The 24,297-nt window shown below is 40.6% G+C and overlaps 1 protein-coding gene across 1 annotated transcript in view; it reads left to right on the forward strand.

The window, feature by feature from the left end:
- Nucleotides 1–291: 291 nt before the first annotated feature.
- NOTCH2 (notch receptor 2) overlaps nucleotides 292–24,297 on the forward strand; it is a 176,504-nt gene continuing 152,498 nt past the window's right edge. The window contains exon 1 of the mRNA XM_061183611.1: nucleotides 292–589. Within this exon, the coding sequence (XP_061039594.1) occupies nucleotides 517–589 (73 nt within the window). The 5' untranslated portion in view covers nucleotides 292–516. The remainder of the gene's footprint in view (nucleotides 590–24,297) is intronic.

Genomic DNA, 24,297 nt, shown 5'->3' on the forward strand with positions numbered 1-24,297 from the left:
GTCCTAACACCCACCCCTTCGGCTGAGGCCGGGCCCCGAGAGACGTTCCAGCGCCGATCGAGTTAAGGCGCGTCGGGACCCGACGCGGGTTGGCGAGGCTGGAAGTGGTGTCTGAGGACTCATAGTAGATCCCTCCGCGCGCAGCCCGGGCCGGCGCTTCTTCCTGCGGGAAACCCCTGGGTGCTGAAGGCGGCGGGGCCCGGCCGCGGCGACAGCGGGGCGGGGTTTGCGGTGGGAGGAGGAGGCCGAGGCGGAAGGACACACGAGGTTGCTTCGCTGCACACCCAAGAAAGTTTCAGCCAAACTTCGGGCGGCGGCTGAGGCGGCGGCCCAAGAACGGCGGACTTGGGGTGCAGGGAGTGGAGGCACGGAAGCCCGAGCTTCGGGGCGCAGCGCTAGGCCGTGAGCGGCAGAAGCAGGAGGAGAGGAGGAAAAAGTGGGGGCTCCTCTGTCGGGACCCCCTCCCCATGTGGATCTGCCCAGGCGGCGGCGGCGGAGGAGGAGGCGACCGAGAAGATGCCCGCCCTGCGCCCCGCTCCGCTGTGGGCGCTGCTGGCACTGTGGCTGTGCCGCGCGGCCCCCGCGCGTGGTGAGTATCGGGGCGTGGGGTGCTGTCCCCTGCGCCCCGGCCCACGCCCCTCCGGCCCGGCCGGCCACCTGGGGCGACCCTTCCCACCCTTCAGTCCTCCACTCTGCGAGAAGGCCGGGCTCGCCGTCGGCGTGGAGTGAGGCCACTTAGTTCCTAAAGTTTGGACATCATCGCCCCCCAGCCCGGGCGCGCCCCCTCCCCCGCGCTCCTCGCCGCCTCCTGCTCCCCTCTGCCGGTGGCCGCACGCACGCCTCCTCGGCCGGAGGCGGGCAGCAAGTCTCAGAAACTCCCTTTCTGGAGCTCTTGAGTTCGGGGAGTTGGGCGGTTTTGCCCACTGGCTCCGCGTTTCCTGGGGTCGAGGGAAAGCCAAGGGCGGGCTGCCCGGGACAACCATCGCCGGCCGCGGAGCGCAGATGGGCTGAGCGGAGGAATGCCAGATCCTGGCGTGGAGGGAGCGGGGGCAGGGCCTCCAAGGCCAACGGCTTACACCTTCACAGCCAGACTTAGCTTTGCTAAGAGGAGGCCCACAGTCTGAGTGGGTGGGTTTGGTTTGGATGGGGAGAGGGTTTTGGCGGCGCGCCTGAGTTCTGACACTCTGAATCCACGGTCCCCATGAATCCGGTGTAAAGTTTTGCTCGAGTCTTTGAAAGGTGGAGGCAGGAGCAGTAGGAAAACTGGTGTGGCTGCATGCTGAGCCACATGATTTAAAAATCTCCACTGCTGTTATTCTTTCCGAGGCGCAGAGCTCGGGCGCTGTTTCAGAGTCTGTGTCCAGCCCCAGGAATGTGGTGTGACGATCACCAACTCCTCCAACCTGGCAGCAGCTTTTGCTGTTCTTTTGGCATGGTTGGAGGTGGGGCGGGGGCGGGTGAGGAACAGTGGATACGTTAATTCAAAGTGGTGCCTTCGAAAGCTTCTTTATGGTTGGATATTTGCAACAGTCTTTCTGAACAGGGTTGGATCAAGGAAAGGAAATCGAATCATATCTTACCCATCCCACCCACACTCTTAGATTGCAGATTTCTTCAGACTGTTTAGTGGAAAGAGCTTGGGCTTTGGAGCTCTGCTCTTTAATCCTGGGTTCAAATCCAGCTCTGTTGTATGAACTCACCAATAAAATGGGAATGAAATTACCCAGCTAATAGGATTAATTAAGAGAATGTATATTAAACCCATGGCAGTCAAAAGGTATTCAGAAAGTCCTTTCAGGGCAGGGCTGTGTTTTATTTTTTTTTTGAACTCTCTGCTTCCAGTGGGATGGTGGCTTGTGCATGTTTGTTGAACCGAAAGGGACCCCTTCTTTTCCTAGCCTAATCTGAAGGAAGATTTTTACCCTTACCAAGAAAACTAGTACATGATCTGTGTCTCTTTGCAAAGAGAGAGTTATGAAGATGAGCTTCAGAAAACTTTGCTCTTTGTTCATTGTTAACAGACAGTCCGACATGCCAATCACAGATGTTTAAAAGACATCAAGGTTATTGATCACAGTGCTGGGTTGTTCAACACCAACCAGATCTTTCTTGGAAAGTTCAAATTCCATACACCTCTGGGTCCCTCAGAATTTCAGAAGTGGGCTAGGATGCTGTGTGATGATGAACCAAAGCTCTTGTTTCAGAAGCGTTTAACAAAACACATATGATAGTATTTTTGCCTTTCCTTTTTCTTTGAGTGAAAACTCTAGTATAAGTGTAAATTTAGGATAGAGAGGAGTATAAACAATGGGCTAGTCTGGGGTTAATAATCCTTGGTCTACCATTAGCTTGTTTTAGTAAATAATTTAATCTTCATGGTCTGTTGTCTCCTCATCTATGGAAGAGAACCAAAGAGATCACTTACTTTAGAGAGCTGGAGGGAATAATAAATATGTTTGCAAAGCGATTTGCTAAATTAAGTGTTTAATGATGAGACTGATGTCAGAAATAGGATTACTCTGACACACAAGGTTTCTCTCATTCTAGGACCTATACTTCTGCACTGATGAGGTATTGCTCTTACTAGCTAGCTTTTAGGTGGACAAGTCGAGTGTTAGTGTTAGCTCAAAGGACAGGATTTAGGTATTTTGATTTTTAGACAGGTGTTCTTCAGATGCTAAACTACACAAAAATAGAAGAGATTAAAAAACCTGTTTATTGGTACAAATCTTGAATCTTTTTAGAGTCTAGCAGTGAAAGCTTCTTGAATCTTCTCAATTTATTATCATTGTGTTTTGCCAAGGTACCAATTATAACACACCCTTCCAAACTTTTGAGTGTTCCTGTATTTGGCTAGTGGCCAATTGTTAATTTAAACATCACTGAGTTCCTAAGGCAAGGAGCTGTCAACCCATCTGTCTGATTGTCTAAACAGCTATCGAAGACCACCCCTTGCTCCTTGTTTTCTTTTGCTTTGCAATGGGAAGTGACTCCTGGTTTTGCTGCCTGCTAGATGATTTCTCAGTTGAATTCTTCTCTTGCTTTTAAAAAAATCACAAATTATTTTTTCTTTCAGATGGAGATAAAACTTACCCTAAAACTGTTTTCCTTTTTCTTGTTGTTCTCTCTGTATTGTTATTATTTCTTTTTGGGGAGGAGGGATGAAGGAGAGTGATCTTTTTTTTTTAGTCTCTCTTTTCTTTTTCCTGATTTTTTGATTTTAAAAAATATTTACCACATCTTTTTGGCATCTCCCTGTGCCATTCCCACTCTACTGCCTCTTCTGTGGGCTTCTTATAGCATAGAGGAGTAACTTTCGGTTCACCTGAACTGTAGTTGCTGACTTCAGGACCCTTAGAAAATGTTTAAATTCGGTGGGATATGCTTGGACGCTTCAGACCAGCCTTACAATACATTTTAAAAATATCACACCCGCAGAAATTCTATTTTGCCCACAAAATTTGCATTGATCTAGTTCCCACTCTCCGATGCCATTCCTAGTGGTCTTCCTCCTTACCCTGTCCACTGCAGTAGAACAAAGCTCCACATCCTGGCTGCATCAAAATCAGCTGGGGTGCTTTTGGTACAGTAGATCTGAGATTCTGTATTTTTCAAGGTTTACAGGTGATTCTGATATAGTAACTTGGTTGTAACTCAATGATATTTCATTATTCTGCCTTCAGGTGTGTATATGGGGTCTTTCCTTTTTAATTTTAATAATTTCCAGAATGGACTGAACATTAATCAGCCATTCCAGTATTTAACCCTTCCGACTCCCAAAGATTTTTAAAATTGCCAGCATAAAAGCTATAGAGTATAATACTATTTCTTCTTGTTCATCTGGGCACAATGGGTCCACATTGTCTCTTTAGAAGGGCTTCATATATTTGCAGGATATTATTATAAACTGCCTCCTCCCTTTCTTCTCTCTTATCTCTTTTTCTTCAAGCTTCATTCATATGTATCATTTTTGGACAGTTTGTCTATTGGTCCTTAACGGTTTTAGAGTGAAAAATTCTAAGCCATGATTTGAATGAGAATATAATCAGAGATTTTACACTATCCTTATACTGTGTGTACAGTGCTTATTTAAGTGCTTCTTTTCTTGACATCTCTATCTGGATGCCGCAACTTGAACCTTTTATTTTACTCCCACCCTTTCCTTATTCTCCTTCTCTCTTCTTTCCTTTCTCTGCAAATGACTTGAAACCAAAGTGTTTTCTTTTCCTCTACTTTTCCTTCTTATCGGGCTACCATATGCATTATATTTTGGGCAGATCACTGGACTAGAAGCCAGAAGACCAGAATTCTCCTCCAGGTCAGTTATTAATTAGTCTTGTGCTGTTGCTGGAGGGGCACTGCTTTGGTCCTCCGTTTGCTCAGCCACTTTGTTCATAATCACTGAGCCAATTATAGAGTTGAGACTAGAATTTCTCTCTTCTGGTCCTCAGTCTAGTGCCTCGTCCATTCTCCACACCACTTCCATCTCTTGTACAAATGAGCTCATGTACACAAAAATACTTAGAACCTCCTCAAGTGCTTATTGTTAATGTGTGCCTCTTAAGGAAAAGAATTGTGTCTTTTCAGTTGTGTTTATTCTAATGCCCCCCCTTGTACCTAGTATGGTGCCTTGGCATCTAATTGGCACTCAATAAATATTTGTTTAATTGAACAATTACTTTTAGTCATTTTCTTATTCTGGACTACTGTGGTACTTCAAGTCAGTTTTTTAAAAGACAGTATTTGCAAGCGTTATTGTTTACCTTACATTTGGGGGAAAAACCAAATTTTTCCCTTCTCCAGATGTTTTATTTAAATTTGCCATTTTGAATTTCCCTCTTGGGTGTGTGTGTGTGTGTGTGTGTGTGTGTGTGTGTGTGTGTAGTTTCTTCTCTCTCTCTTTCTTTCTTTTTCTTTTTCTGATCACTTCTCCAATTCATAAAGGTCACTTTTACTTTGGAATTTAACCTCAAAGGTGCTGGCATCCACCCCCAGCCTCTCACTTGAGTTGCTTCTCCTGCTTCCTGTATTACTATATTACTATGGCAGCAATTTCTATTATTTTGTCCAGAGTTGCCACACCTTACTGTAATTTGGACATTTTGGGGACTCTTGGAATATAGTGTTCTTAAAATTAGAATTAAAAAAATTTTTTTTATTTTATATTGGAGTATAGTTGATTACCAATGATGTGTTAGTTGCAGGTGTACAGCAAAGTGATTCAGTTATACCCATCCAAGTATCCTTTCTTTTTCAGATTCTTTTCCCATTTAGGTTATTACAGAATATTGAGCTGAGTTCCCTGTGCTATACAGTAGGCCCTTGTGGGTTATCTGTTTTAAATATAGTAGTGTATACATGTCAATCCCAAACTTAGAATTAACTAAGTTTGTTTAGCTGATTATTTTGAGTTTTTTTTCATCCTGAGCTGGATATTGCAAACTTGTACTAGACTGAGAGGATATTTACATTCAGTGTATTTGTTTTTTCCCACCAAGAGGGTTCTCTTGAAAACCACCACCACTGACAAAAAACTCTAACGGTGAGACATGATAAATAAATTTTTGAGAGAATCATAGAGTGTGAGCTATCTCCAAAATGAGATTTGTTCCTTGAGGGCAGGGACCATGTCACACACATCCCTTCTCTGACCTGTGCCCAGCATGCAGAGTCAGCTGGGCAGCAGGTCCTGGTTAGAGCACCTGGGACTCCTGCTCTGTCCTCCCCAGCTTTGGGACATTCTGGAAGAGAGCAGTGGTGAGTCAGGGGTGTGTCATTATACTCCTTTCTCCTTTGAAGAGAAAAGATCAGTTGAAGGCTGACCCCACCTACAGACTTTTATGCTATCTCTTTTTATTAATTAATGGGTAGCTGAAATTTTCCTCTTTATTGACTTATGTATTGGGAGGAACTTTAAAAAGTTCACCTAGTCCTGTCTTTCCCGTGCTGATTCTGATCCTCTTACAACATCCTGGTTAAGATGTAGCCTCCCTTTTTTCTCCTTGAATACCTTTTGTGACAGACAGCTCCCTGCCTTCGGAGGCAGATGCGTCTAGATTTGGATAGCTGTAATTCTTAGAAAGATCTTTTTATATTCAGCTGTAATCTGCCTCCTTATGACTTGCCCCCCATTGGCATTCTTCTCAGGCATTTGTCTCAAAGAGTCCTGAGCCCTTTGTGGGTGACAGGGATCCAAAGGTACCCTTTACTGAACTGACACCCACCCCTCCGTAGAAGGAGTTAAACTCAGTGAGGAGCATGAAGATGATCCTGTCTGGGGTGATTGCTTGGGTTAATCACCTTAGCCCTATGTGTTTTATACTTCCCTGCCCAGAGGGGCACTTGTGGGAGGGAAGCATTTGTTGAGCAGTGTTTCCCTAACCTCTCTTATAATAGGAATACCTGGGGTCTTCTCCTGGAGATTCTGATTCAGTGAGTATGGAATAGTGTCTGGGAATTTGTATATTTAAGAAATAGCCAGGTAATTCTTATACTAGGGAAGTTTTGGAATCACTGCAGAGTGCATCTAGGGAAGCCAAGGGCTTTTTGTTTTGTTTTTGTTTGTTTGTTTATTCTTTGATAGTGCTAGAGGTGGGTTGCGTTGACTGCGTCCTGTGGTCATTTTCTTCCCCTGCTTCTTACGGAATGCCTAGCTCACCAGGGAGAAGGAAGCTGCTCTGGTGTCCCCATAAGGCTAGTGAAGTTGTTTTGTTGTAAAAAAAAAAAAAAAGTTTTTTTGTGATCTATCCAAAGTCTTAGGACTGCCATGTGTGTGTCATGTATGACTTTGGTGGAAGCCTCCTTATCCCTCCATCAGAATGTTACCTGAGATACCAGAATACTTAAAAGTTCCACAGACTTTTTGGTGTCCATTAAGGAATTCTGTCCTCAGCCCTTGTGAATGATGCTGTCTTTGAGGATGTCTGTTTTGTTAACCTATGAACACATGTCTGGTGCAGGGATTTCCCTCAGATATGTTAGTGCAAAAAGATATAAAGGTCACTCATTTCAGGCAGTCCTGCTTTGGGGGGGTGTCTGGGCTGCTGCAGCGAATGGAATAAGGAAGGGAGAATAAAGGAGGAATGGAGGACCTCTTGAGCAGAACTGAGCAGTCTGCAAGAAGGGGCCCAGGAGTGCTCCTCTGACAAAGACACTTGGTCTTGCTGTTCTTGATAGGAAGAAGGAAGTGGCTTCAGATCTGAAAGGATATGCTCATGGCCTCTGGATGGGACAAACAGCAGCGTTCGTTGGCAGTGGTAGGAAGTTGGCTGTAGGTCTGTTCTTTCTTTTCTCCTCTCCTTTTTGAAGGGAGGATGAGCTTTGTGGCAGAAAATACATTGTGACTTTAAAAAGAATAGTAAAGCCTAGAAGGCGGGATGAAAAGCCATAGCTAGGAATGAGCAAAGCAAAGCAATTATTGTATTAATTTACTTATATATGTAAATATATAAGTTTCTATATAATACTCTAGTAGGAGCCCTAGCTATATGGGCTCTAAGATTTATTACCTGTGTAGCTCTCCTGTTTTAGTGGTGTGTTAGGGAGGACTGTGGTGTGTTGTCATCCTTAATTTGTGTGTTTTCCTTAGTATCATGTGGTAGGGAGTACAGGGTATTTTACTTTTCTAGCTGTGTGGGAATCACTGACCAAATGGAAGATAGAGTCCTGCCCCCAAGGAGCTGACATCATCAGGGAGACAAGACAGATGAGCACACAAAATTAGGGACATGAAGTACAGTTATTTAGTAACTTATCTACACTCTCTGAGAGCAGTTTCCTGTAGTCAGGGTGACTAAGAGCTGTAGGGTCTGAGGGAGGAAACTCTAGGACCACCAGGGCATGGCGACCCCCAGCTCACCCCTGCTGGGCTTGTCTGCTGTTCTCCTCTTTCTCTGTTGGAATTCAGAAGTATCAAAACTTGACTTGGGGAAAAGACAAAGCCCCCTTGTTTGGTGGGGGTGTAAATATAAATTTGGCACCTGCTGTGGTGTCTTAGTGGGTTTGTGGCAAGAGAGAAGGCTGTGTTCTCAGTCTTGGATGCTGACTGAGCCTGATCTAGGACAAGTTAAGGTGGAAGGAGCTCCTTTGGAAGATCGAGTTCTCAGTGGCAGTAGCTGAAGGAACTTCTCATCACAGTCAGGCGATGACTGAGGTGTAGTGTGGACACACCCCGAGTTGCTGCCTCAGGTGGCATTGATTAATCATGCTGACATCTCCCTCACCCTCTTGTGCTTGTCTTGGCAAAACCCTGTCCTACTAGCCCCTCAAAGTTTGGGGTTTACTGGATGATTGGACAAACTCTTGGGGGGTCATTTTACTGTCCCTTGCCACTCTTGAACTGCAGGCGGGTTACCATGGTCCAGTTCTGGAGCCCTTGCTCTCCTGGTCAGGCGGCGAGGGGCCTGTGTCTCTCTTCCCAGTGGACTGGAGCACCTTCCCCAGAGGCCTCTAGGGCAGTTTCTGGTCTTCAAGTCAGTTCCTTCTGCAGGATATTGGCAGTGACTCTGGTTCTTTGAATTCCTCAGCCAAACGTCGTGCCAAGGTGGACTCATCATCTCACAAAGACAGGTTGCATCTATGGGTGTTGCAGAACCTGTTTCTGGGTTAAGGGTAGCGCTCCCACCCTCATATATTTATTCATATGAAGAAAGCGTGTGTGTATGTTGTGAGGTAAGGAAAACATGATGATAATATTTTGATTGCAGTCAGATATTGTCTCCCTAATACTCTGTTGTCTTTTAACAAATAGTATCCCTTTAAAATACAGTTTTGCTTGCCGACTAAAGTGTTGTACAAGAAGCTGTGGTTACATTCTAAAGTATACTACCTTGTTCAGAGGCAGGTGCCTTTTTAAATTGTTGTTTGCTTCTTTTTCATCTCTTTTTACTCTCATCTCTCTTTTGTGAGGAGATTCTGGGAGGCTTTTAAGCCTCAGAGATTAAATAGCCTATTTTAACTAGTACCTAACAGGGAGAGGTTGCTATGTTGGCATACTTATCCAACATTCAAATAAGAAAAATTGAGAACTATTTATACACTAATATGTTCTGTTGAGTTTATGAATATGAATAGTAAGAGAACTAGATAGTGCTAATTTGTTAACTTCTCTAAATGGTTAATGTGGTATGCTGCAAAGAAACTTTTGTTTAATTCTCTGCTTTCACATGCTTTTGTTTGTCTCTAAAGTGTGGAGACTCATTGAAGTTTGAGGACATGTATGTTTTGATTATTACTTTTTACTATGTTTTCTTTGCAGAGAATGTGCCTTTATTTATTTGCTATATCTTTTTAAATTGGAAACATGAAGGATATTTACTTTATTACAACATCTAAAGCACTTTATAATCTTTATGAGGATTATTAGAGAAAAAAACATATTTGTAAATCATGCAAGTTTTGTATGTTACTATATAAAGTAAGTAACAATATGTCATGGCTCCTGTGAGGACATAAACTTTCTAAGAGATTTAAGGAAAATGGTTGTAACTGAAAACAAACATTGTTACATTTTAACGTAGGGTTGAATAGCAACAGAATTATTCCTTATGTTTACATGTAATTAACTCATATTTATACTTTGTTGAATTTCTCTGGCACCTTTATAAGATTTTTTTTTGCGGGCGGGGGGGGGGGGGGGGGGCGGGGGCGGGGGTTGTTTTTAAAGTAATTACATTTAAAGGTAGTTAAGGACCTTTGAAAAGTCTAGAAAAGTGTAAGAAAAATCCACAGTCTTAACCACTGTTAATATTTTGGTGTACATCATTTGGTCTTTTTATCTACTCTTAGTTTTAAAAATTGTATATTTATAATGTATATACAATTTTCTGTTCTGCCTTTCTTTGGTGATTTCTCCTTTGCTTTGGTTGCATATTTGACTGCGTCTTTTTTTTTTTTCTATGTAAATGACACTGATCTTCTTTATACAAAAATTTCCTTCTTTAGGATTTTTCCATTAAGCTATATTTCCAGAAGAGAAATTACTATCTCAAAGAGAGTGATTTTTAAAAATTGGGAAATAGAAATTTTTAAACAGAAAAACATAAGAGAAAATTAAAATCTCCAATAATCCTATCACCTCCAGTCAAAACCCACACTTAATATTTTGTTACATTTCATTCAGTTTTTTTTCTGTGTCTCTTACTATAATTAGGACTTTAACATATTACAGTTTTACCGTATACTTCTGCACCACTTAAAATATTGTGAACATTTCCCCATATATAAATATTTTTTTCTTTCTTTTATCTTTTTCTTTCTTCCTTTTCATTGAGTATAGTAGATTTACAATATTGTGTTAGTTTCTGGTGTACAGCAAAGTGATTCAAAAAGAATATATATATATATGTATATAAAATCTGTTTTCAGATTCTTTTCCATTATAGTTTATTACAAGATATTGAATATACTTCTTGTGTATAAATATTTTTTTAAGAACATGGTTTTAAAGGCTGCATATTGTTCTATCTGAAGATTCTGTTATATTTTATTTAAACTGAAATCTATTCTTAGTTTCCAATTTTCATAATTTGTAAATAATGCTGTGATGAACATTCCTTTTTTTTTTTTTTTTAAAGGGGAAGAGGAGGAAATGAGGAGTCTTTTTTTTTTTAATTGATTGATTGATTGATTGATTGATTGCTATGTTGGGTCTTCGTTTCTGTGCTAGGGCTTTCTCTAGTTGCGGCAAGCGGGGGCCACTCTTCATCGCGGTGCGCGGGCCTCTCACTATCGTGGCCTCTCTTGTTGCGGAGCACAGGCTCCAGACGCGCAGGCTCAGTAGTTGTGGCTCACGGGCCTAGTTGCTCCGCGGCATGTGGGATCTTCCCGGACCAGGGCTTGAACCCGTGTCCCCTGCATTAGCAGGCAGATTCTCAACCACTGCGCCACCAGGGAAGCCCTGAGCATTCTTATATGTAAATCTTGATAGGAATATTTATTTTCTTAACATAAATTCCAAGAAGTCAAATTATTGTACTAAAGAGCATGGATCTTTGTGTGGCTTTTGATACACACTGCCAAATTTCCTTCCATATAGTTTGACCAAGTTATACTTCTATCAGCAGAATATGAGACTCTCAGTGTTTCCAGCCATTGTCAACACTAGTTTTTATTTTTACAACTCTTTACCAATTGGATAAGTGGTAAATGCTACCTCATCTTAATTGGTCTCTCTGCTTGTAGTGATGTTGAATGTTTTTCATATGGTCAGTGGCCATTTGTATTGCCTTTTCTTTTTATTTATTTATTTTGGTATATTGTGTCTTTTATTCATCAAGGTATTTAGTTTTTGGTTACTGATTTTTTTTTTTTAAATTTTATTTATTTATTTTATTTATGGCTGTGTTGGGTCTTCGTTTTTGTGCGAGGGCTTTCTCTAGTTGTGGCAAGCGGGGGCCACTCTTCATCGCGGTGCATGGGCCTCTCACTATCACGGCCTCTCTTGTTGCGGAGCACAGGCTCCAGACACACGCAGGCTCAGTAATTGTGGCTCACGGGCCCAGTTGCTCCGCGGCATGTGGGATCTTCCCAGACCAGGGCTCAAACCCGTGTCCCCTGCATTGGCAGGCAGATTCTCAACCACTGCGCCACCAGGGAAGCCCCTTGGTTACTGATTTAAAATATTTCTTTAAATATTAAAGGTATTATCTCTTTGTCTATCTTAAATGTGTCAAAACATGTATGGACACGTTAAACTACATAATATCAAATTGCTACCAATATTGATAAAAATTTATTTGATAGTTTTTTAAAAAATCCTTTGATTTCTAATGTGCTTGGTCAATTTTCTATGTATTTGTTAACTGGTATTTTCTGTAATTACTTTAAAATTCTAATCTGACTGTATCATAAGTCAACAAGCTGTCAGTTGTATGTGCCCAGAAAATGCACATTTACTTTAATACCTTATAAAAAGATACTGGGAAAAAAAAACCAGTGTATTCTGGAGCCTGATATGTGATTTTGGGTGGGTAGAGGGTAATCTGCTTCTGTGTTGTCTTCTGAGATATCCAAGATCTTGGAAGTGTGTAACATCCCATTAGGCAGGGCTAATATGCACTATTAAATCTGACATTTTGACCTAATTGATAATTGTGCAATGGTCTAGCCAGTCAGTTTGGTCGGCCAACAGGATGACTACGATTCCTTCCCCTCTCCCTTCACCAAATTGATTAGTTGTGGGACAGAACTGACTGAATCAACCTGTTGTTTTGGCACCCCACGAACACCACCTGTTTCTTAGATTTCTCCCTCCAGCCTCCCACTGCCCTAGTGCAGTGCTGTGTGCACAGTGGGTAGGAGATCAGTGTTGTTGCTGAAGAATGTTGCAATAAAGAAGAGTAGATTGCTTTTTTTTTTCAAGCTTGTATGTTCTTAAGGCATCCTGCTGCTTTTGGCATAAGAGTTCCAGCTGAACTGCTCTATGTGGCAGCCCTGTAGGTCTTAAGTGTTTGATTCAGAGTAATTTCAGGCAATATTAATGCTTTCTTAAGTATCATTGGAATTTACTGGGCTGTTTGTTTGCCAGCTATTACCATATTTAGCATGAGGAGACCTGGGGAACAAGGACATTTCTGACCAACCAAAGAAGGAAACCTCTCTGAAAGATTGCAACTTCTTTTTTTTTTTTAAGGTGTGGTTAAGAGAAAGCCAGTTAGAGTGAGATTCCAGTTTGTGTCCCCTGGTCTTTGCCCCAGCCACAAAATTAACTTACGGATGGGAAAAGAGGCTTGATAGTGAAGCTCTTTCTCACCCTGAAGTCTAATACTGTTTCTGGGAGGAAATTAGAGAATTCTTACGCCTGGACTGTGCACTGAGAGGCTTAATCAGCAGGTGAAGTTGCTGATTAAAAACATAGGTTAATGGATGTTTATTCTCATCTTTCCTCTTGAAGGCTTATTACTTTTCTGCTTTGTCATGATCTGAATTTATTTTGGCCCAATCCTTTTCTCCATCCTACTTTTGGGATTATCAGCCTTCCCTCTATGGCTTAAAATTTCTCTGCCTCAGTTTTTCCGTTTTAAAGATGAAGATAGTATTTGAAAGGACCACTCGATACAATTAACATAAAACGTAAAACAACCCTAACATTTACGTAGCAATGCAAAGTTTACAGAACACTCTTACACAACTGCCTCCTTTAATCTTTACAAAATCTTGGTTGAAACTGAGCCTCTGAGGGGTTAGTTGGCTTGTATACCATTGTTTAGCCCTAGATAATAAGTGACAGAGCTGGGACTTAAACTTGTGGTTTGACTTTTAAAACCTCAGCTTTTTTAAAAAAATTGCTTAATTCTTACTATGTGTCAGTCCTTCTCCTAGGGGCTTTACATATATTTCCTCATTTAATTCGCGTGGCCATCCTTTGGGGTAGGCAGTAATTAGCTATATTACAGGTAAGGAAATAGGAGCTTAGATTCACAGCTTTGGGTGTTGGGGCCAGTCATGTGGTTAGTGAGGGATGGAGCCAGGATTCAGACCTCTGGCTCTAGGGCCTCTGCAGTCAGCCGTGGCACTTTCTGTACATTCACACGATTACGCCTCACAACAACCCTTTGAGATGGGGAGTAGGGGAAACTGAGACCTGTAACATGCTCAGGATAATGCAGTTAGTAAGTGGCAGGTTTGGAATTGATTGATTGATTGACTGATTGTTTTGGTCGATTTGTCTCCATAACCCTTACTCATTCTAGTACACTGAAAATGCATGTTTTTCATCATAGGTTCTCTGAATGTAGGAGCCAGCTGTTAGGAATCATTTGTATTTTCTGAATAAATGGGTTGATTTTAGTTGACTAATGGCCCTGGGCTTCTCTCAGTTGATTTCTATCATCAGGACAAGCAGACTGAATTTGGGTTGAGAAGAGGGGAGTTCCCATTAAGGATGTCTTTAAGCCAGAATGGGCCACAGCTATGAGCTCCTCAGAAGCCTGCTCTCAAGAGCAATGGCCCAACTCCTAAGGGCTCTGCTTGGGGACATTTCTGTTTGTGTTTTGAGAGACTTCTCTTTGAGAAAGAGTTGTCAGCTTAGAGGGAGAAAGGGTGGGGATACACAGGGCTCTTAACTGACTAGCCCTGTGTCCCTGTTTCTTAAGCACTCTATGCCTAAATTTCATTATTTATAAAATGAAGGTAATAGTAGCATGTAATTGCTAGGGTTGTTATGAGGATTAAGTGAGTTAATCAGTGTTATATTTGTAGTATGGTTCCTGGCACATAGTAAGAGTGCAGTGAATAGTAGTTATTGTTGTTGGTGTTATTTTATGTTGCAGTTTAGACTGGCTTTTTGTTGCTTTCACTTTAATCAAAAGTGGATGAGTGATTCAGATGCTTGGTGAGAAACAGGAGCTTCAGGTTTGCAGCATGTAGATTGTTCACTGGTTTCCCATGAACCTGTAAATATTTAAGGGTATTATATTTGAGTCTGTTCCCTTAATGGGGTGTATCTTCAATTTGGAGAATTTGTCTAATATACAAATTGCATTGATAGGTATTAAATCATTTCCCCCTTATTTATTCACCAGACATTTGTGGTTGGATTATGTTTAGTACAGAAACTATGATTTTTCTGAGGTGTAGCTTTGAGGACAATATCAGGTCCAACACTCTTGTTCCCCCCTTTCCTATGATATGATAAACATCATCATGTACCATCTGGTGTCACCATGCATTTGATGTTTTAATTAGCCTTATAGCACTTAATGGAATCTCTTTGGAATAATAGAACTACCTCTCATGATCTGTTATTACAACTTTAGGGGCTCCTGGAGATTTTGGGATCTCGGGCTGGGAACCACCCATCTAGTCCATCCTTGTTTTACAGATGAGGAAAGCAAAGCCCAAGTGACTGGGCCAGAGGGCCCAGAGCTAGGTCAAGGTTGGGGCCAGAATCCAAGCTCTCGTTTTCTAGTCAAGTGATCTACCCTCTATACTCCTTAGTCGAATGATATATCAGTATGTTGACCCTCTGATTTTTGAAATCTGAAAAGGGAACAGTGAAGGAGTGGGAAGGGTGGGGGAGGGGAGAAGTGTGGCTATATTGTAAATGTCAGTGACAGCAGAGAAAATATTTGCCTGTGAGACCCTGCCTGTCCCTTTGGACTTCTTTGTAGTGGTTAAGACAACCCAGCAGCACTGGAGTCGTTAGTGATTCAGAATTGGATTAGCCAGGACTGGTGGAGTAACTTTCTCAGAAAAGGGTTTCGTATTTTAACATTTGTTTCCCATGACAGTTTGCTTATTCTCAAGTTTTGGCAGCCTTGAACAAATGGTTGTCAGGTTTTTTGTTTTGTTTTGTTTTAAGACAAAACTCCAAATTTTATTTTGCCAATTTAGTAAACTGTATTCTACCTACCACTCCCTTCTGCTCCCTCTGTAATTATTTCTAAGACTTTGTTTTTCAGTTGTAGGAGTACTATGAAAGGTTTTCTTTTATGGTCTGAGATATTTATAATTATGTGTAAGCACACTGAAAATGTAAGTGGTGCATATGTTAACTCAGATACCCTTAAAACACTTAAAATATTTTCCAGTAATTTAAATCATCCTGCAAAGGCAGCTGCAGCCACTTACAGTAAAAGAGAGGAGGTATATACTAAGGGTAGCAGCATTTGAATGTAATTAATGTAGATAAATGTGAATGTCACTTTGGAGGAACTGTATTTGCATGAAAGCTGACCGGGGCATGCTTCTTTATTAATAGAGTGAACGAAACAGACAAAAAACTATCCTTGTGGAGCTTATAAGAAGTAACAATAGCTTCCATATACTGAGGGTTTATTACGTGACAGATGCCTGGGGAAAAAGTGCTTTACGTGTTTGCTTTAGTCCTCACAGTAGGTGTTATAATTCCTACTTACTGAAAGATTAAGGCATGGTCATCCAGGTCATCCAGTTAGTGATAAAGACCAGGAACTGGTATAGACCAGGAGCTGGAACCCCCCTTGCCTGACTCCAGAGCTCACACATTTACCCACTGTTAAGTGATGCCTTTGTCATTTGGTGGAGTCCTGTAGCCCTACAGATAGTGTAACTTTGGATTTAGTAATATTTTCTGTATTAAATTGACTTAAGTTTTACTCTTCTTAACATCTTACTTCTGAATGAACATTTGCATAATGTGGAAATTATTTAAATGTCAAAATTCCAGGGGCTTCCCTGGTGGCGCAGTGGTTAAGAATCTGCCTGCCAATGCAGGGGACATGGGTTCGAGCCCTGGTCCGGGAAGATCCCACATGCTGCGGAGCAACTAAGCCCCTGCGCCACAACTACTGGAGCCTGCACTCTAGAGCCCGTGCTCCGCAAGGAGAAGCCGCTGCAATGAGAAGCCCGTGCACCACAACAAAGAGTAGCCCCCGCTCTCAGCAACTATAGAAGACCCGCGTGCAGCAGCAAAGACCCAATGCAGCCAAAAATTAAATAAATGAATAAATAAATAAATTTAAAAAAAATTCCATTTTGACGAGTTGCAGTTCTTTCTAAATCGCTTTGAAAATGGGAAGGATGGATTTATATTTGTTGTAATCCAAGGAAAGTTGTTTCGCATTTCTCTCTCTATTACTTCTTGATCTTAAAAGAAATTCTTTAGTAGATTAAGACTAGGAATGAATGTGTAGCTTTTTAAAAAGAATAAAAAACATTTTGAAAGTCTGAAAATGGCAATCCAGAGTCCTATCTGTGCCAGCCTTTTAAATCGCAGATAACTTTTCTTGACTGTGTGCTTGTATTCTTATTGTATCTTTCTGAAAGGGATATAAAAGACCATGTAAAATGATTGGAATGCTTCAGCATATGAAAGTGGACATAGCCAATACTAAAACTGCCCAGGACTAACCTATCTAGGCCTGGGAACTTTGAAATTAACTGTGTGTAGCATTTCTACACATAGTGTTACAGAAAAAGCATGGGGATAACCTTGGCTTTTCTTCTTTTCTGTGAACGTTTTCCTTATTATCTCCTTTGTCTCTGAAAATTGATGGTCATCAATACTAATAGATGAGAGAAATATGTTTGACATCAACAGAATCCCAGATAATCCCTTCTGTTTTAAAATACAGTCTAAACATGCATGATCAGACATGTGGGTCCTTTCAGACATACTGGACTTTCTCCTTCAGGTTTAGTTGTGTTCAGCTGCCAGTTGAATGGTGAAGGAGAGAATGCCCAGGGATATGAAGCATAATGAGAGATAAATGACAGTAAAGGCTGATTATTTATGACTTTTAGATACCCTTCCAAATACATTTTGATGTTTACTTTAGCGTAGCTGGTGAGTTTTGGAACCAGCTAGACCTGGCTCCGATTCTTGGCTAAGGGTATTGGGCAAGCCACTTAGCTTCTCTAAGTCTCAATTCCCTGATTTATATAATTGGAATAATAGTAATACCTAACTTGCAAGGTTGTTTGTAAATATTGGAAACTGCATGGTTCTGGGCACAGAATAGGCGCTCAAGTGCAGGGGGCCCCAAAGTTTAAACTTCATTAGTCTCATGGCAATTCCTCCTTTGGAAGATGTAGTCTGGGAATACTTGTCTCTGGACTTCTTGTTTTAATATCTTTTAATGGTTCCCTTTAGACTCTGCTCCATTGCCAAGGCAGGATTATGGATCACCTAAAGAACAGACTAAAGCACTATCATTTTAGTAATTTAAAGTTTGCAGGATTAATTGTGTGTAAGTTAAAAGCCTTTCTAACACTTTTGTCTGCTCAGTTTGCAGCAACTTGCACCTATCACCTCAGAAGCAATTGGTTCATAGAAAAAAATTATTTAGTACTTCAAAGCTGGAGAACTCTTTCAATAAGGAGGATCTACTTGGTTGGCTTATTTGTTTCCATCTTTCACCCCTGAGTCTTCATGGAAATCAGGTTTGAAATGTTAGAAGCAGTTGGCTTTCAGCATTGGGAAGGCTTATCTAATCAGGCATGTGAAGTGGCCTATGTCAGATTTCTGTGCCAGAGAAGGCTAGGGGAGGTTGAGGAGATTATCGCTCTTGCTTGTAATTCCTGAGCATTTTTGAGACACTAGGAGAGCAGCGGGGAAATATTTTAAAAAATGGTTGAAGTTGGTTACACCAGCCTAACACACATAATACCTCCCATCCCCATTTAGACTGGCCTCATAATATAGATGTATGTGGTCTAATTTGAGTCATGTAATAGTTTATCATTTGGGGGCTAGGTGGTGAAGTTTTTCTGTTTCACAGAATTTTGGATTGGGAATTTTACATACAATAATATTTTACATTAAATAGTGCTTCCTGGTTTATAATCACTTTTATAAACATGATCTTATTTGAGCCACAAATGAAATCTGCTAAGGAAGGAGGGCTGGTGATATTTCAGTTTTACAGGTGAGAACAGTTAAGTCTCAAATAGCTTAAGGGAATTCCTCTAGATTGCATGGTGAGTATATGGCAAAGCCATGATTAGAATCCAGGTCTAATTTCTAGGGCAGTTCTTGTTTCATTATATCACATTGCTTGCTCCATAATGTCCCTAAATCTGAGTTCTGTTCCCCATGATTTGAAAGGATTCCCTTTCCTTTTGTTTGATTAGTTGTGTCAGTTAGAGCATGACAGTAATGAAGCAGAGGTTGAGGAGTCTTTCTCTAGATTGGTAAGTTAGCTTTTCTTAAAGCTGTTCTGTGCCTGCAGTAACTAATTGTCCCTGCTGCTGTTGATCCAAAGTGAAATAGGCTGGAGAGTGTGGCTGACTCACCTTAACCCATCACAACTTCCACATGTTCTGCCAATGGGTCCATAATGTTGTGTTCATTTACAAGCATTTTATGTGTTCTGGTGTCTGTTTCTTAATATTTTTCCCCAGCTGTTTTTACTGTCTCAAGCCTTAGTTCTTCCTGAGTGGCCTGAAGTGACTTTGCTGTTCCTCAAAGTTTCTCTTAAGTCTCTCAAGAGCATGCAGCATGGGCTACCCCTTAATGTAATTTTATTTCATAGCTCTTGGCATTTCTCTCCTTAATCATCATAACCTTAAATTTAAACAGAATATAAATTGTTTATACAGATAGGCATGTCAGTTTTGCACTGTCACTTATGTAAGTGCACTTTAGCATTTCTTCTTTCCTTTTGATCAAAATGAGGAAATAGAAAATGTTTTGTTATGGTAGATTTACGCATACACCCACAAGGAAATGCATAGCTAGCTTCTGTGGGAACTGTAACTGATACATTTTAGGGAAGAAAATGCATGATAGCTGAAATTTTAACTCTGCCAAATGGTCATGGGGAAAGAAAGAAAAATGATGAAATTCACATATTGCACTTCAGTTTAGCTTACTAATTCTGAGGCTAAAAACATATGAGCCTGTGGCTTGTTACATCTATTTGTATATGAAAGTATGCTGGCCTTTCCACAAGAGTACATTTCAGAAGTTGTGCTTCTCATTCAACGGAGCCATCTCAACAAGTGTTCTTTCAGGTGTACAGTGTAGGAAAGCTTACTGCAAAGAGTGGCCAATTAGTTGAAGGTTTGACACCTCAGTATCAACAGACTGCCAAATGGACCATTTTGTCTCCTCTAGCAGTCCAGTTGGACATTTGGCCATGCCCTGTGGTCAGCTGAGAGCTTCCTCGATAAAGGTCACTGTCATCTAGCCGCATCGGGGGTGGGGCTGCACGTCTCTCAGTAGGAAGAATTTGGCGATTCTATGTCATGAGAGCTGGGATTCCCCGTGTTCCATCAACCTGAGGGGACCTTTGATAGCAGGATTGTTATTGTTCCTGAGGCACATAGATTATCTAAAATGCATATCATTTGTTGATAGAAAATTGGGAATTGATTATATTTTTTTATTCATGCCAGGTTGAAATTAATAGACTTGTTATAGTCACTGTAGTAGAGAAGTATTTATGGTATTTAAATTTCAAATTTGATAATTTGGATTTTTGAATTAAACAAACATCCCTACTTTAAGAGTGTGCATGTGTGCGTGTGTGTTTGTGTATGTTTGTGTGTTGGGAGGAGGACAGATAAACCTTGAAACTGTTTTAAAAAAATTTTTTATGATAGTGCCTATTCTCAGTTGGCACCAGAGAACAACTATCCAGAGTGTTGTTCACGTCTAGTGAAAAGATTTAGGGAAGTTGTAACTGGTTTAATAACCATCTGTGGAGTGACATAGATCGACACACCCAATTACACAAGACCTGAGTCTGAGAACTGTTGATGTGCAATCATCCCATCAGCATCTGCTCATCATTATCAACAACAATAATGGCTCAGCTATTTCTTTGGGGCCACATGAAAAGACAGTGCACCCATAGCTAAGGGCAAGTCAGACCTAACAAAAACATAGCCCTCCCTGACCCCTTGCTCTCAAACTACCGTTTTGTGAGGTTTTGAAATAGTTGACTTTATTTCTTGTTTGTCATTAGTTTTCCTTTTTAGATACCGTGTCTTTCCAGCTCAAATTTTTGCCGGAACCAGGAAGGGCAATGTACCGTGGGTCATTTTTCTAACCCATTTCTTTGTCATAACCATTCATGTCCATGGCTTCATGCTGCTTTAAGTGTATGAAAGTATTCAGTATCTTTTCTAGCTTACACCTTTGTTACACCTGCTGTCAAACCACTTTTGAGCACTTTCTAAAATAAATCATTTTGGTCACTGTGAGTTGGAGGGAAGGAATCAGTTCACAGGAATAAATTGACATGTTGAGAAGATAATATCTAATAGATGGCAAAGCACTTTCATGTGCATTATATCTTTTATAAGATCATGTGTTCATTTGTGGAGACTGAGGCAGACACCCTGTGAGACCAAATCCAAAGTCACACTGTAGGTACCAGGGATAGTTGGAGAACCGAAGCCAGGTCTTCTGTCTGTTCCTTGGTGTATAACTGGATCATCATTTTATTGACAAAAATTTGGGATCTTTCTGTTTTTAAAAGGTACCCTTTTGCCTTTGAAAGCTATGTTAGCAGTTCTTTCCAGAGTGGAAAGACAGCAGTTATATTTTTCTGCTTTTTGATAAAAATCATTGTTTTTTCTCTAAAGTTTTTTGTTTCTAACTAGAATCTTGTAGCACTGCAGGGCTTCTGACTAAGGTGCCTTTTGGAAAAGTAAGGTTTTACAGAAATTTTTTATTTTTATTTATTTATTTATTTATTTATTTTCTTATCAGTCATCAATTTTATACACATCAGTGTATACATATCAATCCCAATCTCCCAATTCATCACACCACCACCCCCAGCCCCCGCCGCTTTCCCCCCTTGGTGTCCATACGTTTGTTCTCTACTTCTGTGTCTCAATTTCTGCCCTGCAAACCGGTTCATCTGTACCATTTTCTAGGTTCCACATATATGCGTTAATATACGATATTTGTTTTTCTCTTTCTGACTTACTTCACTCTGTATGACAGTCTCTAGATGCATCCACGTCTCTACAAATGACCCAGTTTCGTTCCTTTTTATGGCTGAGTAATATTCCATTGTATATATGTACCACATCTTCTTTATCCATTCATCTGTCGATGGGCATTTAGGTTGCTTCCATGACCTGGCTATTGTAAATAGTGTTGCAGTGAACACTGGGGTGCATGTGTCTTTTTGAATTATGGTTTTCTCTGGGTATATGCCCAATAGTGGGATTGCTGGGTCATATGGTAATTCTACTTTTAGTTTTTTAAGGAACCTCCATACTGTTCTCCATAGTGGCTGTATCAATTTACATTCCCACCAACAGTGCAAGAGGGTTCCCTTTTCTCCACACCCTCTCCAGCATTTGTTGTTTGTAGATTTTCTGATGATGCCCATTCTAACTGGTGTGATGTGATACCTCATTGTAGTTTTGATTTGCATTTCTCTAATAATTAGTGATGTTGAGCAGCTTTTCATGTGCTTCTTGGCCGTCTGTATGTCTTCTATGGAGAAATGTCTATTTAGGTCTTCTGCCCATTTTTGGATTGGGTTGTTTGTTTTTTTAATATTGAGCTGCGTGAGCTGCTTGTAAATTTTGGAGATTAATCCTTTGTCAGTTGATTCATTTGCAAATATTTTCTCCCATTCTGAGGGTTGTCTTTTTGTCTTGTTTATGGTTTCCTTTGCTGTGCAAAAGCTTTGAAGTTTCATTAGGTCCCATTTGTTCATTTTTGTTTTTATTTCCATTACTTTGGGAGGTGGATCAAAAAAGATCTTGCTGTGATTTATGTCAAAGAGTGTTCTTCCTATGTTTTCCTCTAAGACTTTTATAGTGTCAGGTCTTACATTTAGGTCTTTAATCCATTTTGAGTTTATATTTGGGTATGGTGTTAAGGAGTGTTCTAATTTCATTCTTTTACATGTAGCTGTCCAGTTTTCCCAGCACCACTTATTGAAAAGACTGTCTTTTCTCCATTATATATCCTTGCCTCGTTTGTCATAGATTAGTTGACCATAGGTGCGTGGGTTTATCTCTGGGCTTTCTATTCTGTTCCATTGATCTATATTTCTGTTTCTGTGCCAGTACCATATTGTCTTGATTACTGTAGCTTTGTAGTATAGTCTGAAGTCAGGGAGCCTGATTCCTCCAGCTCTGTTTTTTTCCCTTAAGACTGCTTTGGCTATTTGGGTCTTTTGTATCTCCATACAAATTTTAAGATTTTTTGTTCTAGTTCTGTAAAAAATGGCATTGGTAGTTTGATAGGGATTGCATTGAATCTGTAGATTGCTTTGGGTAGTATAGTCATTTTCACAATATTGATTCTTCCAATCCAAGAACATGGTATAGCTCTCCATCAGTAGGTATCATCTTTAATTTCTTTCTTCAGTGTCTTATAGTTTTCTGCATACAGGTCTTTTGTCTCCCTAGGTAGGTTTATTCCCAGGTTTTTTTTTTTTTTTTTTTTTTTTTTTAATTTTTTATTTATTTATTTATTTATTTATTTATGGCTGTGTTGGGTCTTCGTTTCTGTGCGAGGGCTTTCTCCAGTTGTGGCAAGTGGGGGCCACTCTTCATCGCAGTGCGCGGGCCTCTCACTATCGCGGCCTCTCTTGTTGCGGAGCACAGGCTCCAGACGCGCAGGCTCGGTAATTGTGGCTCACGGGCCCAGCTGCTCTGTGGCATGTGGGATCTTCCGGGACCAGGGCTCGAACCCGTGTCCCCTGCATTGGCAGGCGGATTCTTAACCACTGCGCCACCAGGGAAGCCCTATTCCCAGGTTTTTAATTCTTTTTGTTGCAGTGGTAAATGGGAGTGTTTCCTTAATTTCTCTTTCAGATTTTTCATCATTAGTGTATAGGAATGCAAGAGATTTCTGTGCATTAATTTTGTATCCTGCAACTTTACCAAATTCATTGATGAGCTCTAGTAGTTTTCTGGTAGCATCTTTAGGATTCTCTATGTATAGTATCATGTCATCTGCAAACAGTGACAGTTTTACTTCTTCTTTACCAATTTGTATTCCTTTTATTTCTTTTTCTTCTCTGATTGCTGTGGCTAGATTTCCAAAACTATGTTGAATAGTAGTGGTGAGAGTGGACATCCTTGTCTTGTTCCTGATCTTAGAGGAAATGCTTTCAGTTTTTCACCATTGAGAATGGTGTTTGCTGTGGGTTTGTCATATATGGCCTTTATTATGTTGAAGTAGGTTCCCTCTGTGCCCACTTTCTGGAGAGTTTTTATCGTAAATGGGTGTTGAATTTTGTCAAAAGCTTTTTCTGCATCTATTGAGATGATATGGTTTTTCTTCTTCAATTTGTTAATATGGTGTATCACATTGATTGATTTGCGTATATTGAAGAATCCTTGCCTCTCTGGGATAAATCCCACTTGATCATGGTGTATGATCCGTTTAATGGGTTGTTGGATTCTGTTTGCTAGTATTTTGTTGAGGATTTTTTTCATCTATATTCATCAGTGATGTTGGTCTGTAATTTTCTTTTTTTGTGATATCTTTGTCTGGTTTTGGTATCAGGGTGATGGTGGCCTCATAGAATGAGTTTGGGAGTGTTCCTTCCTCTGCAATTTTTTGGAAGAGTTTGAGAAGGATGGGTGTTAGCTCTTCTCTAAATGTTTGATAGAATTCACCTGTGAAGCCATCTTGTCCTGGACTTCTGTTTGTTGGAAGATTTTTAATCACAGTTTCAATTTCATTACTTGTGATTGGTCTGTTCATATTTTCTATTTCTTCCTGGTTCAGTCTTGGAAGGTTATACCTTTCTAAGAATTTGTCCATTTCTTCCAGGTTGTGCATTTTATTGGCATAGAGTTGCTTGTAGTAGTCTCTTAGGATGCTTTGTATTCCTGCGGTGTCTGTTGTAACTTCTCCTTTTTCATTTCTAATTTTATTGATTTGAGTCC

This window comes from Eubalaena glacialis, chromosome 3, assembly GCF_028564815.1.
Source record: "Eubalaena glacialis isolate mEubGla1 chromosome 3, mEubGla1.1.hap2.+ XY, whole genome shotgun sequence".
In the NCBI taxonomy this organism is placed as follows: domain Eukaryota; kingdom Metazoa; phylum Chordata; class Mammalia; order Artiodactyla; family Balaenidae; genus Eubalaena; species Eubalaena glacialis.